Here is a 14,250-nt window from a genome sequence, read left to right on the forward strand (position 1 = left end):
TCAGTTGCAACACTCACTACCGAGTTCCAAACTGCATCTGAAAGCAACGTCAGCACAACAACTGTTCGTCGGGAGCTTCATGAAATGGGTTCCCATGGCTCAGCAGCCACACACAAGCTTAACATCACCATGCGCAATATGCCAAGCATCGGCTGGAGTGGTGTAAAGCTCGCCGCCATTGGACTCTGGAGCAGTGGAAACGCGTTCTCTGGAGTGATGAATTACGCTTCACCATCTGGCAGTCCGACGGATGAATCTGGGTTTGGCAGATGCCAGGAGAACGCTACTGCCCGAATGCATAGTGCCAACTATAAAGTTTGGTGGAGGAGGAATAATGGCATGGGGCTGTTTTTCATGGTTCGGGCTAGGCCCTTTAGTTCCAGTGAAGGGAAATCTTAGCGCGACAGTATACAATGACATTCTAGATGATTGTGTGCTTCCAACTTTGTGGCAACAGTTTGGGGAAGGCCCTTTCCTGTTTCAGCATGACAATGCCCTCACGCACAAAGCAAGGTCCATACAGAAATGGGTTGTTGAGATCAGTGTGGAAGAACTTGACTGGCCTGCACACAGCCCTGACCTCAACCCCATCGAACACCTTTGGGATGAATTGGAACGCCGACTGCGAGCCAGGCCTAATCGCCCAACATCAGTGCCAGACCTCACTAATGCTCTTGTGGCTGAATAGAAGCAAATCCCCGCAGCAATGTTCAAACATCTAGTGGAAAGCCTTCCCAGAATAGTGGAGGCTGTTATAGTAGCAAAGGAAGGACCAACTCCATATTAATGCCCATGATTTTGGAATGAGATGTGTGATGTTAATGTGTCCACATACTTTTGGTCATGTAGTGTGTGTATGTGTGTATATATATATAATATATATAATATAATATAATATATATATATATATATATGTATATATATATATATATATATATATATATACATCTATCTATAATTCCAGTAATCTCTGTACGTTTGTACGTTTGTTTGTCTGTGACCGCTGTTTCTCGACAACCACGGGTCCGATATACTTTTAACTTGCCAGGTATATTGCTGGGGACCCGAGGATGTGCCTTTTCAAGGTTTCATATTAATCGGACAATTACTTACCGAGCTATGTCCAAAAAACGATTCAACCAATCAGAGAGCAGCGAACTATCGCGTGTGCCGAACGTGGCGGACACACTCTGCCTCGGATGGCACATTTGAGAGCGTATTCATTTATTTCACGTTTGCAAACTATGTTGGCGTTAAACTATGTTTTAAAACTAATAAAAACGAATTTGCGATTCATTCGCTTTCCTGCGCGTTTGTGCACGCGATGGCGATTTCTTTACCAAACTCCGGAAGCCGTTCGCTTTGGACCAAACCATTTCATGTAAATAGAGGGGGGGGGATATAATTTTAGATATAGATATAGTACGGGCAATGCCCTAGTATATTTAAAAGCATTCAGCTGGAAATCAGTATTTGGATAAATTAATCTCAAGTTTTTGCTTTTTTCTGATCAAATACAACAGGGAAGAATGGTGGGGGGGATATTAAGGCCTAAGGGTTACTGGTTTTCTTATTCAAACCCAATCACAAATGAAAACAAATTCAATGCAGGTATTTGGGATCCACCTGCAATACTGCTGCAATAACCTTTATTTTGCTTGAAGGATATTGTGGAAATTTGAATAATCACAAGTAAACCTTAACTTGTAAGTTGCTATCATCAAACTAAGAATTTGTGTTTTAAATCAAAAAGTTAAACTTTCCTTAGGTCGAGTAAATAAAGAGAAGAATGGATTCATAGTCATACCTCTTCAGGTGAAAACGTAAATATCGAAGCACGCCCCTTCCTGGCAAAAATGTGCATGACATACAGGCCAGGAGCTGCCAACAGCGTATCACACTATCTTCTGCTGCCCTAGGGACCCCATTTGTCTGCTTCACGAGTTGACAATACACCTCATCCTGCAATGGCTGCAGGTCATGACAGCTTTGCAGAACATCATGGAAGGTACTGATATAGTCTGTCGCCGTGTCCAGCGTCTGAATGATCTCAAAGATGCGTAGTGCCTCATTCCTCAGTGATGTGTAAGTACGCACTCTGTGTCCTGTGAGAAACACACTGTATGTCTCATCATTTTCAATGCAGCAAAAATCAGACCATAATTATAAAATTCCAGAAATAACTTAAAACTGCAAAGATAGCTTACATGTGAGCTGATAAAATATAAATACAGTAAAATCTTGCTTATTTGGACATCACATAGCTGAAATTTGCAACCATTAAAGGGTGCAAAAATAGTCCGGTGGCCAAGTGTGTAAGAATACCCTTGAGCACAAAATAATCTGGTGTTTTGCAGAGAAGAATCCACTCGAGTATAGACTAGCATATGCTGTGCTGCGGTAGTCCTGCGGTAGTCCAGTCACCCCAAAACTGTAACCACAGTGTATGATGGCAGGACAACGGAGAGGTATGTAGACTTGCCTCTGAGCTGTCTAGCCTGAATTTAAAGCTACGCCATGCTATAAATGGTCACCCTTGTGTTCCGCAGACAGGGCGATGCATTAATGTGTGTGCCATCCCTCAGCTAGACATTAAATTGGGCATTCAATCTGCTGGCAGTAGTTGGTGGACATTAGTGTCCTTTGAAGAGGAGGCGAGCTATCGCCGGCACCTTGAATAAATTCCAAATTCCTGCTCTTACCCTCAGGGGCCGTGCATCAGTGGGACAGCCACACCCCCAGTAAATGATACTACACACAGCAATGTGATGCCTCTGAATGAAGAAGAAGAATTGTACTGTATTGCCTATGTTGTGTTCAGCATGCTTTACCTATGTAAGGAAACATACCAAAGGAAACCAACAAAGTTATTGATGGCTCCTCAAGGAAAATAATTCTGACTACATCAACGAACATGATGGATGTCAACAAACAAAATATATCAACATCTATCTATTTGGCCACCAAAGGTGACATTTTGAAGAATCTGGAGTAAGGTGCGATCCACCAATCCAGCATGGGTGGAATATATCAGGAAACCCAAAGTGTACGACGTTAAACATGTCAGTTGAAGCTCCAAAAACTTAGCATGAGTCATCTAAAAACGTGGCTGAATAGACTCGGCATCTACCATCCAATAAGCACAAGTACTTTGAGGAGGAAACCATGAGTCGGAGAGAAGGAAAAACTTAGATAGGCCGTGCAGTTTTATGGGCACAACTGAATGGGGCAGACTCTTAAAATACGACTTGTTTGTTGCAATACAATGAGTGAGGAGTGAAGCTATTTAGGCTCAATTTACAAAGAAGTTGAAACAACAGATCTCTGACTTCTTAATAAATAAAAAAATCCCATGCTGGTTAACCTCAGCCTTTGTCATCAGGTAAACCAGAATTTTCCCCATCAAAGTTCTGACATGAGGAGCATGGGTATGATTCAACACCCCCATATCTGGAATAGGCAATGCGCATGTAGTCTGGATGGCGAGGTTTAATCGTCCATAAAATGTGCATTGTACACCTCTACAAAAATACTCTCAACTTTAAAAAGAAAGCAGAGATTGATCAAAGCACAAAACACAAACTAGTACTAACCATGTAAACCAACATCTCCATAAGGCAGAGGCAGCAAGGGTGATCGAAGAGGATGCTGCGTGTATCTGAGGATGGGGTTTCTCCTGTAGATCTGCTCCACATCTTTACTGTTACTGTCCAATTCCTGCAGGACCGTAAGCAAGAAAACAACCGAAAAACAAGATCTTGCATATAATCCCACAAAACAAACCTAAACAAGACATATTGATTCTTTCAATTAATATGATTGCTGATGCATATTTCTGAACACACAAAAATACACTCCTGTCAATAAAATAAAAAATATATATAATAAAAAAAAACTTTCATTTGCAGACAGCAAACAACTTGGTGTTGACACCTGTTTGGTGTTTAACTTAATCAACACGTTCTTTGATAAATAATTACCTCTGTTGCCAAAGATGGACTTTTGGATGGAGGTTATGTTTGCACCCATCTGTCTGTGTGTTTGTGTGTGGTGTAGACACTTGTAGACAGTGTGGTGAGTGTGACTAGAGTGAGTGATAGGTTGATGATGGTGAAAATGATGATTGGAAAGCTCTTGGTGAACGTCATCTCGGGATATGCTCCGCAGGTTGGTCGGAGCGATGAAGAGAAGGACAAGTTCTGGTGTGCGATAGAGAAGCTGATGGAAAACGTGAAAGATGAGGAAGTTGTTGTGGTAGGAGGAGACCTAAATGGACATGTGGGAAGGAGTATGGATGGTTTTGACGGAGTTCATGGGGGTTACGGATATGGTGTGAGAAATGGAGAAGGTGAAAGGATTTTGGAGTTTGCTGATGGAGCTGATTTGTTGATTTGTAATACTCAGTTCCAGAAAGAGGATAATAAGCTTGTTACATACACGTCAGGTGGGTCGACGACAACCGTTGACTACCTGATGGTGCGTAGGCGAGATAGGGGGCACCTCCGAGACACAAAGGTAATCCCGGGGGAGGAGGCTGTTTCACAGCACCACTTGGTTGTCTGCGACGTAAGGGTGAAAGGTGCGAGGAGAGCTCGGCGGGTGAAGTACCAACCGAGAATGAAGGTGTGGAGGTTGAAAGAGGTGACAGTAAGGGAGGCATTAAAAGAGAGGCTGAGTAGGGTCGAGGATGATGTGGTTGAGCTTGAAAGTGGTTGGATGTCAATGAAAGCTAGTCTGTTGAGAGCCGTTGGTGAGGTATGTGGATGGACAAAAGGACCACCGAGGCACTCGGAAACATGGTGGTGGGATGATGAAGTTGGAAAGAGGATTGATGAGAAGAGGAAGAAGTTCAAGGAGTGGCAGAAGGCAAAGGGTACGGGAGCAGAAACAGCAGAGCATGAAAGTTATAAGGCAGCCAGGAAGGCTGCAAAGAAAGAGGTAGCAAAGGCGCAGGAGGCATGTAGGAAAATGTTCGGAGAACGCTTGGATTCGGAAGAGGGTCAGAGAGCGGTATTCAGGATTGCAAAGCAGATAGCGAAAGAGAGGTGTGATGTGATGGGGGTGAGCTGCTTGAAGGATGAAGTGGGACAAATCGTTGTCGACCCAGATGGAATTAAAGGAAGATGGAAAAGATATATGGAAATGCTGTTGAATACAGAGAATGAATGGGATGGCAACATAGAGAGTAACCCAGTTTTAGGACCGGCAGAGAAGATAACTGAGAAGGAAGTTGAGGAAGCGATAAAAGCAATGAAGGGTAGAAAAGCGGGAGGGCCGACGGGAGTTGTGGGAGATATGTTGAAGGCAGCAGGAAGTTGGGGTGTGAAGAGAATGACAGAGATCTGTAATCTGGTGGTGAAAGAAGGCCGCATTCCAGTGGATTGGGAACTGAGTACCCTCGTCCCTCTACACAAGGGGAAAGGTGACCCTCTGGAGTGTGGCTCGTACCGAGCGATAAAGTTATTGGAGCATGGAATGAAGGTATTGGAAAGGGTGTTGGAGAGGAGGATAAGGAAGAAAGTGAAGATCGACGAAATGCAGTTTGGATTTATGCCAGGAAGAGGAACGACAGACGCGCTTTTCATTGTGAGGCAGTTGCAGGAGAAGTACATGGAGAAGAGGAAGAAGTTGTTTCTTGGGTTTGTTGATCTGGAGAAAGCATTCGATCGGGTTCCACACAAAGTATTGACATGGGCATTGAGGAAGTTAGGAGTGGAGGAATGGTTGATCAGAGTAGTGATGGCAATGTACAAAAGAGCACGCACAGCTGTAAGGACGAAGGACGGGAACAGTGGTGAGTTTGAGGTGAAGGTGGGAGTGCATCAGGGGTCGGTACTAAGTCCACTACTATTTGTAGCTGTGATGGAGGTGCTGGCTCAGAACGTAAAGGAGGGTTTACCGTGGGAGTTGTTGTATGCAGATGATCTGGTGTTGATTGCGGAAAGTATGGATGGACTGAAGGAAAAGATGAACACGTGGAAGGAATGTATGGAGACAAAAGGTCTGAAGGTGAATATTGGAAAGACGAAGGTGATGGCAAGTGGTAAAGCATGTGGTGAGGTGGAAAGAACTGGGAAGTGGCCCTGTGCTGTGTGTAGGAAGAGTGTCGGAGTGAACTCCATTCAGTGTACAATGTGCGCTGAGTGGGTTCATCAAAAATGTAGTGGTCTGAGAGGGTCATTAACCAGTGTGGCAGCTACATTCAAATGTAAGGTGTGCACAGAGGGAGCTACAGATGGAGGAAATGTTGAGTTGGATCTTGGAGAGGGTGTGAAGCTGGAAGGTGTGAAAACATTTTGCTACCTCGGAGACATGCTGAATGGAGAAGGTGGATCAGACTCGGCAACGGTTGCTCGAGTGAGATGTGCATGGAAGAAGTTTCGGGAATTGAGTGGCGTGCTGATGATGAGGGGAGTGTCGTTGAAGCTGAAGGGAAAGGTGTATGCTGCATGTGTGAGAAGTGTTATGATTTATGGGAGCGAGACATGGGTAATGAACGTAGAGCAGCAACGAAGGTTGGAAAGGGTGGAAATGCGAATGGTTCGACGGATGTGCGGAGTATCGTTGAGAGAGAGGAAGACAAATGATGAATTGCGAAAGATGATGGGAATAGAGCCTGTGATTGATGCTGTGAAGAGGAACAGGTTGAGATGGTTTGGTCATGTGTTGAGGAAGGTTGAAAGTGACTGGTTGAGAAGAGTGATGGAAATGAATGTAGAAGGAAGTAGAAGACGGGGAAGACCGAGAAAGACTTGGCTAAAGATGGTGGAAGAAGAAATGCGGGCAAGGGGGTTAACAAGGAGAGATGCAGAAAATAGGGCAAAATGGAGAAGATTGTCATGGGGACCGCAAGGCTAACCCCCGCTCTAGCAGGGAAAATGGCCTTTAAAATGCATGTTGTTGTTGTTGTGTCTGTGTGTTTATCTGTGAGCAGGATATCTCAAAAAATTGTGGATGGATTCCGCCATAACCTCATGGACATAAGCGTTTCTACCTTTGTGTGTCAACAAAGGCACATTGAGTAGATTTTGGTGAAGATCCAGATGCGGATACGAGAATTTTTAAAGTCATTCTTCACCATGAGACAACACACAACAACAACATGCATTTTAAGGCCATTTTCCCTGCTAGAGCGGGGGTTAGCCTTGCGGTCCCCATGACAATCTTCTCCATTTTGCCATATTTTCTGCATCTCTCCTTGTTAACCCCCTTGCCCGCATTTCTTCTTCCAGCATCTTTAGCCAAGTCTTTCTCGGTCTTCCCCATCCTCTACTTCCTTCTACATTCATTTCCATCACTCTTCTCAACCAGTCACTTTCATCCTTCCTCAACACATGACCAAACCATCTCAACCTGTTCCTCTTCACAGCATCAATCACAGGCTCTATTCCCATCATCTTTCGCAATTCATCATTTGTCTTCCTCTCTCTCAACGATACTCCACACATCCACCGAACCATTCGCATTTCCACCCTTTCCAGCCTTCGTTGCTGCTCTTCGTTCATTACCCATGTCTCGCTCCCATAAATCATAATACTTCTCACACATGCAGCATACACCTTTCCCTTCTGCTTCAACGACACTCCTCTCCTCATCATCACGCCACTCAGTTCCCGAAACTTATTCCATGCACATCTCACTCGAGCAACCGTTGCCGAGTCTGATCCACCTTCTCCATTCAGCATGTCTCCGAGGTAGCAAAATGTTTTCACACCTTCCAGCTTCACGCCGTCTCCAAGATCCAACTCAACATTTCCTCCATCTGCAGCTCCTTCTGTGCACACCTTACATTTGAATGTAGCGGCTACACTGGTTAATGACCCTCTCAGACCACTGCATTTTTGATGAACCCACTCAGCGCACATTGTACATTGAATGGAGTTCACTCCGACACCCTTCCTGCACACAGCACACGGCCACTTCCCAGTTCTTTCCACCTCACCACGTGCTTTACCACTTGCCATCACCTTCGTCTATCCAATATTCACCTTCAGACCTTTTGTCTCCATCCATCTCCATACATTCTTCACCATGAGAGATAGGGCCAAAAACGATATAGAACACGATATCTCAAAATGTTATGGACGGATTAGGATGAAACTTGGTGCACAAGCTGGATGTGTGACAAGGACAAATTGATTCCACTTTGGTTAAGATCTCGATCTGGATACGAAAACATTTTTAGTTTCTTCAGTGAAACTTTCTTTAATTTTCTTCTTGAATTTCTTCACTATCGAGACATAACGAAAAAAAAACGATATACCATGATATTTCAAAATGTTGTGGACGTATTCAGCCAAAACTTGGTGTTTGAGTTGGGGAAATGACAAGAACAAGCCAATTAGATTTTGGTGAAGGTCTGGATTGCAGATCTGGCCAATCAGTGTGATGCAAAACATAAACTATCCAGCCGAGTGGAGGTAAGCGTTTCTACCGAGTACAATTTTAGTTTAGGGCGTATTTATCATTTGTAATCAAGCACATCTAAAATGTATTGTGCTAGTCGGATTATAAATTATGCCGGTGTGTTTTGTATTGAATTAAAGGCAAAGCCAGACTTCCTCATTTTCTTGAACCAATTGTTTGCTCCAAGCTGCAACATCGTGAATATTTTCACTTCCTCCAAGGCCTGTGTCTTTTGAGAGCAGCTAGATGCTCCACAAAGCCCATCACGTAATTTTGAATAATAAATTGTAATACAGAACTTGAAATAATATACGATGCCTTGAATGGAAAAGTAATAGTTTTTAATATCAAATCATCCTTCATTTTTCAATCACTCTCAGTTTAAGAGTGATTTTCTTTTGTAAAACCAAAAATAAAGAATTGTGAAAAAGACTTTAAACAGACTTTCTCAGTTTAAACAATTATCTTTCAAGAACATGCACAAAAGGTTTTCTTTCGTTAAAAATTTTTAGCATTTTTTTTTAGAAACATTACCAATCTTGTCATGCCCCAATTATGTATTTCAAAATAAATAAATATTTAAGAGTAAACACTGTGTCGTATTTATCTGTCTGCTGTTGGCTGCTTAATCTTGATGTTTTAGAAATCCTAAAGAAGGCAAAAAGGTGCAATTTTGCTTCCGTTCTTGTACAAAGCACTATACCAAGCCCATTGCTTCACCATGCTTATAAGTCAACACATTTATCAATGCCAGGTAAGACAAATTACCATGCAAAGACTTATTGAAGCACAAAACAGAGTGGTGCATATGTCCTCTTGTGAGACGCAATGACTGTGATTGAGAGCATTGGGCGGTAATGAGTACACAGGTTCACAAGAACCCACATAAAAACAAATATGCACACATGACAAAGCACTATACCAGGCCCATTGCTTCACCAAGCTTATAAGTGAACACATTTATCAATGCCAGGTAAGACATATTACCATGCAAAGACTTATTGAAGCACAAAACAGAGTGGTGCATATGTCCTCTTGTGAGACGCAATGACTGTGATTGAGAGCAGTGGGCGGTAATGAGTACACAGGTTCACAAGAACCCACATAAAAACAAATATGCACACATGATTACATTATACACCATGTGAATAAATGTTAATAAGGTAAAAAATATATACACTTGGTTCACAAGACATATGGAGCACCATGAATCTTACTATAATTCACCAAATGTTCATCCGTCTGTCCGTCCGTTTGAAGGTACCGCAAAAACAGCTGAACCAATCGCAACGATATTTTGGGTGGGTAATCCTGGGATCTCCTGGAGTAAAATAGGGTATATTGTTTTTCCAATTTCAGCTTTGGCCTCCAGCATTTTCAGGTTTGGACTCCCGCATAATGTTATATTTCCGGGTGCCGCACAAACGGCTGCACCGATCGCTACACCGATCAGACTTGGTGACCTTTCATAAGGACATGGGTTGAATCTCTGCTTGAGAGAATGCCAACTCCCTCCCCGCCCTCACGGTCATCTCTCCAACTCACAATCCCACAAGATATGCGGAAAGGACGACCCAAAACCAATGATCTTCTTTTTGATTCGTATATAAACATAATTAAAAGTAAATAATGACCTTGGCCAAAGTTCAAACGACGTGGGTTTTATCTCTACATGAGAGAATTCCACATAGCTATTTGGGCGGTGTATACGCTAACAGATCGCTGTCTCCATCGATCTTGCTGAGGCAGTAACACCTATCGGCTCAAAATCCTTTTAACTGTTGACTTGGTAGTTTTTACAATGAAGGAAACATTAACAATGTTGTTAAAAGTTTATTTTGTGATTAATTTGTGATTGGAGTTATGTTTTTGGAATGAAAAAAGAGATATCGAGTTCAAGTAAATGACGACATGCCACGATAGTTTTTACTTTCTCAACGTGAACTTCGCGGATCGCCATATATGCAGATTCGCCACGGACCCACGATCGATGTTTCTATACGTGAACGTACCCGTTTGTTTGCGAACGGGTACGTTTTTCATGGAAGTCCTTCACGAACTTGCTGTCCATGTCTGATGTGCGACTGAGGGTGCTACAGGAATGTGGAATTTATTGGTTTCATGCTTTGGCATTCGCCGTATCTGCATTGCCTGTTTGCTTTTGGCCTCCCACCCGTGTTTAGCACGGGTATCTCACGAGTAAGGATAATACAGCTAAGTGGTACTGAGCTGACAAGGGGAGCATTCTGACTTGAAATTTTTGTCGTGCGTAAAAAACACCTGAAGAGTAAAACTCTAGTATTCTCTTGAAAACTGGTGGGACAGGTAGTAAATCCCACCGGCTAAGCATAAACCCCATCAGACCACATGGTAAAGAGATGCAGTCAGCAGGACAGGAGATATTCTCAGCTCGATCTGATTGGCCTTGTTACAGTCAATTTGTCAAGATAAATTCAAACAGATGTACAATTAGTCCTCAATTTACACCAATTCCATTTACGTTTTTTCCATTTAACACCTCAGATAAAGTACTGAACAATTTTCTGTCTACTCCTCAATTTTCGAATCAACGTTATGTTCACAGGGGAAACATTTTAAATTTTGACCAGCGAACAATGGGAGTGGAGGTATGATGTGCACTGCACCACTTCTCTCACCCTCAGTCACACAATCTGTACTGTACTCGTGAGAGGTATCGTCTGACCTTCAGTGATAGTATTTTGTGCCAAACTCTCCCAAAACCCTTCATCATGAGTGCTAAACAACCCTCAAGTCCTCCAGCTAAAATTCCCATGAATAAGACTCGTCAAGCTATTAGTTTGCACATTATAATCTCAGGAACTGCTCCACCCATGCCTTCCAGGCCTGGACACTCGCTGCGTGCTGCAGATTTGGGTGAGTACCATACGTATTTACTTAAACCCATCCATAATTTATTCATTTACTTTTGTTCTTCATTGATTTTGTTAGTTATCATGTCTTTCGTATTTATTTACAGGAACTCTATTTACACATTTACTATCTTTACTTAGGTAAGAGTTAGGTTAGGATTGCAATTAATTTCCACCCAGAAACACATCTTCACTTTTTCACATGAAAATTGAGAAAATTGTTTTCCATTTACGTTTTTTGGGGGGTTTTTTTGACATTCAGCTTTTTAGGAATGCATTTCAAGCGTAAATATAAGAGTCACTGTAATTTATTCAATGCCATAATATAAATCTGTTCAGGCCGATTCAAAACCTGTTTGAACAAAATTGATGAAAATGGCTGAACATAATTCTTTAAAAGCTCATCACTTATAAAAGCTTATCACAAAGCATACAGAAATTCCAAGGAAAAATACAATGGGTTTCATTATTATAGAAGTAGCTGAATAGAAAGCAAAAATCACTTCGCATTTGAAAATTTGACCCGGTGTGCACCTTTATGGATTCATATTGTTTTGAATTTTTTTTGATGAACTCAAGTTAATTCTGCCGAACTGAAAAAAATACACGAAAAAGAAACATATTCCCCAAAAGTGAGATGAAAATATAAAGAAGTTTACCCTGATATCAGCGATGAGATTCTGTGTTGGTGTCTCAATGGGTAACTTTGAGTCGATGACCATTTGTATGGTACTTGCCCAACGTGTTACTTCATTCTGCAACTTTGTGTACAGATGGTACGAGTGCTTTCGGCCATGGACGATAAAACCACAGTACCCTAAAAGAAACATACATCTGGTTCACACCCATTATAACACGCATGACAACAGGAATGGCATAACAAAAGTGAACAGGCAGGGGAACTTGCCGGTATCACGAAAGTTTTTCTCATCTGGTTGAACCACTGAGCAAAGACTGTTGACCACGAGGCTGCCGAGCTTGGGGGCACCTCTCTCAGAGCTCTTGTAATAGTCCAAAGACACGTGTGTTAGTACAAACCATCTCTTTTTGAGCCGCAGGACATTCGATGACTTCATGGTTCCCTTTCCCGAATTCTTCAGTTCCTTACAAAGCCAACCTTGAAACAGAAGTGGTGATGCTATCATTACAAAGTGATGTACAACAAGCACGGTTTCCAATGTTTCATATTTATAGAGCTACTGGACTCGACTTATCTGCTCGGAGTCAATTTTATTTGTAATTTCATACTTTTCAAAGTTGGGCATGTCATGAATAAGACATTTGTGAAGCGCTGGATCAAGAAAAAAATAATTCTGATCCCAATGGAATGCACACAAAGTATAATGAAATGTGTTTCCAAAGGTAATTGAAGCCATTACCTCTTACAACAAACTCCTGTCCTTCAACGCTCACATCACCCTTGTTGAACTGCAGCAGAGAGATCCAGTGCTGCATTTCTTCTGCTGTGTCAGCAGTACAATGTAGCACACGGTTGGCTGTGATGATCACAAACGAGTTGGGCCTAAAACATATGCATCGATATAAAAACAACTAGATATAGTCAATGCACAGTCCCGAAATAATATTTTGAGAAGGACTGCATCAGATCGAAGGACATTCAAAAGCATGAGCAAAATGGCAACTGCAATTAGAAGATATATATATGTATGTATATGTATATATATATATATATATATATATATATATATATATATATATATATATATATATATATATATATATATACACATACACAACAAAGTACACATGCATGTACACATACATGCACATACTGTACAGTGTACATGCATTTTTACTATCCATTCACTGATGGATTTAATCAAAAGACAATATTGAGAGATCTTGCGAGATCTTGTCGGGGCGGTCACGGTTTTTCAAAGCTGTCCACGATCTTCACGCACGCTCGAAGTTAAGAAATTGTTCACAATTGTATTTTTGTCGAAACTGTATTTATCTTATGTGCGTGTACCTATAGTGTGTCCCTCGGCAGATTCTCGATGTTAATCTTTCATACCTGTATAAAATAGTCGAGTATTTCGTGCCATGCAGCCTAGTTGTTGAAGCTTCCTACCTTGAGGCTTGGTTCTCTCCGGGCATCCAAAGTGAAGTTATTTTTCCATTCGTGTGTTTGTCAAATTTCAACTCGTTATTTTATCGTCTATGCGTTATTGTTTCTTTATAGTTGGCTTTGTTTGAATTTCCTGTAGCTCGTAATTAATTAATCATGTTCTGTTTGCTCCGCGTGTGTGGCGATGTACCCTGAGGCTACCCCCGTCAGTGGTTGTTAACTTAAGTTCACTACTTCGTGTTTTGCTTGGTTCTTAGATTTTTCCCTTCTCCCCCGAACATCTACTCTTTGTCTAACGTTTTAAATCCCCCCCCCCCCCCCCCCAAAAAAAACCAAAAACATTTATTTCCTTTTCTCCACGTGTGCCGTTTCGGGTGCTTCTGTCCACGTGCGATGTCCTGCCCCGCCCCCATTATCTCCTTGCCTTACACCTTTTGCCCTGTTCACGTGACTCGTGGTTGTCCCTCTCGTCTAGGCCCTCTCTTGGTATTTTGTGAATATAAGATTGTTCTTCACGGTTCTGTTTTAATATTATTTAAATATGTTTAAACTTTCCCCTGCAGTGTTTTATTCAGTGGTATATTACAACACGCTGTTTTTCTTCCTATTTAAAAGGCTTTTTTCAATTTCCTCTCCAACTCATTCCACTTCCAAAAAAAAAAATTCAATCTCTTATACTTCTCCCTCACTACATGTTCTAAATTCAAATTCATTCCATCCCTCCTCCATCGTTCTTAAACGGATCGCTAACTTGAAAATCACAATAAACCCAATTTGTTATCAATGTTCGTCTTTCATTGATCATCCACTTTCTAAACTCCCCCCTTGCCCCTCCCATCCAAATCCCCCCCTTGCCCCTCCACT

General features: G+C 41.9%; 1 protein-coding gene across 1 annotated transcript in view; it reads right to left on the minus strand.

The window, feature by feature from the left end:
• The window catches only part of LOC137431601 (unconventional myosin-X), a 330,046-nt gene that overhangs the window by 36,549 nt on the left and 279,247 nt on the right, over positions 1–14,250 (minus strand). Inside the window, exons 31-35 of the mRNA XM_068123112.2 lie at positions 12,677–12,819; positions 12,205–12,414; positions 11,957–12,114; positions 3,594–3,717; positions 1,808–2,105 (exon numbers count right to left, since the gene is read on the minus strand). Coding sequence (XP_067979213.2) covers positions 1,808–2,105; positions 3,594–3,717; positions 11,957–12,114; positions 12,205–12,414; positions 12,677–12,819 — 933 coding nt within the window. The remainder of the gene's footprint in view (positions 1–1,807; positions 2,106–3,593; positions 3,718–11,956; positions 12,115–12,204; positions 12,415–12,676; positions 12,820–14,250) is intronic.

The sequence above is a fragment of the Myxine glutinosa genome, chromosome 7, assembly GCF_964187855.1.
Source record: "Myxine glutinosa chromosome 7, kmMyxGlut1.1, whole genome shotgun sequence".
Classification (NCBI taxonomy): Eukaryota; Metazoa; Chordata; class Myxini; order Myxiniformes; family Myxinidae; genus Myxine; species Myxine glutinosa.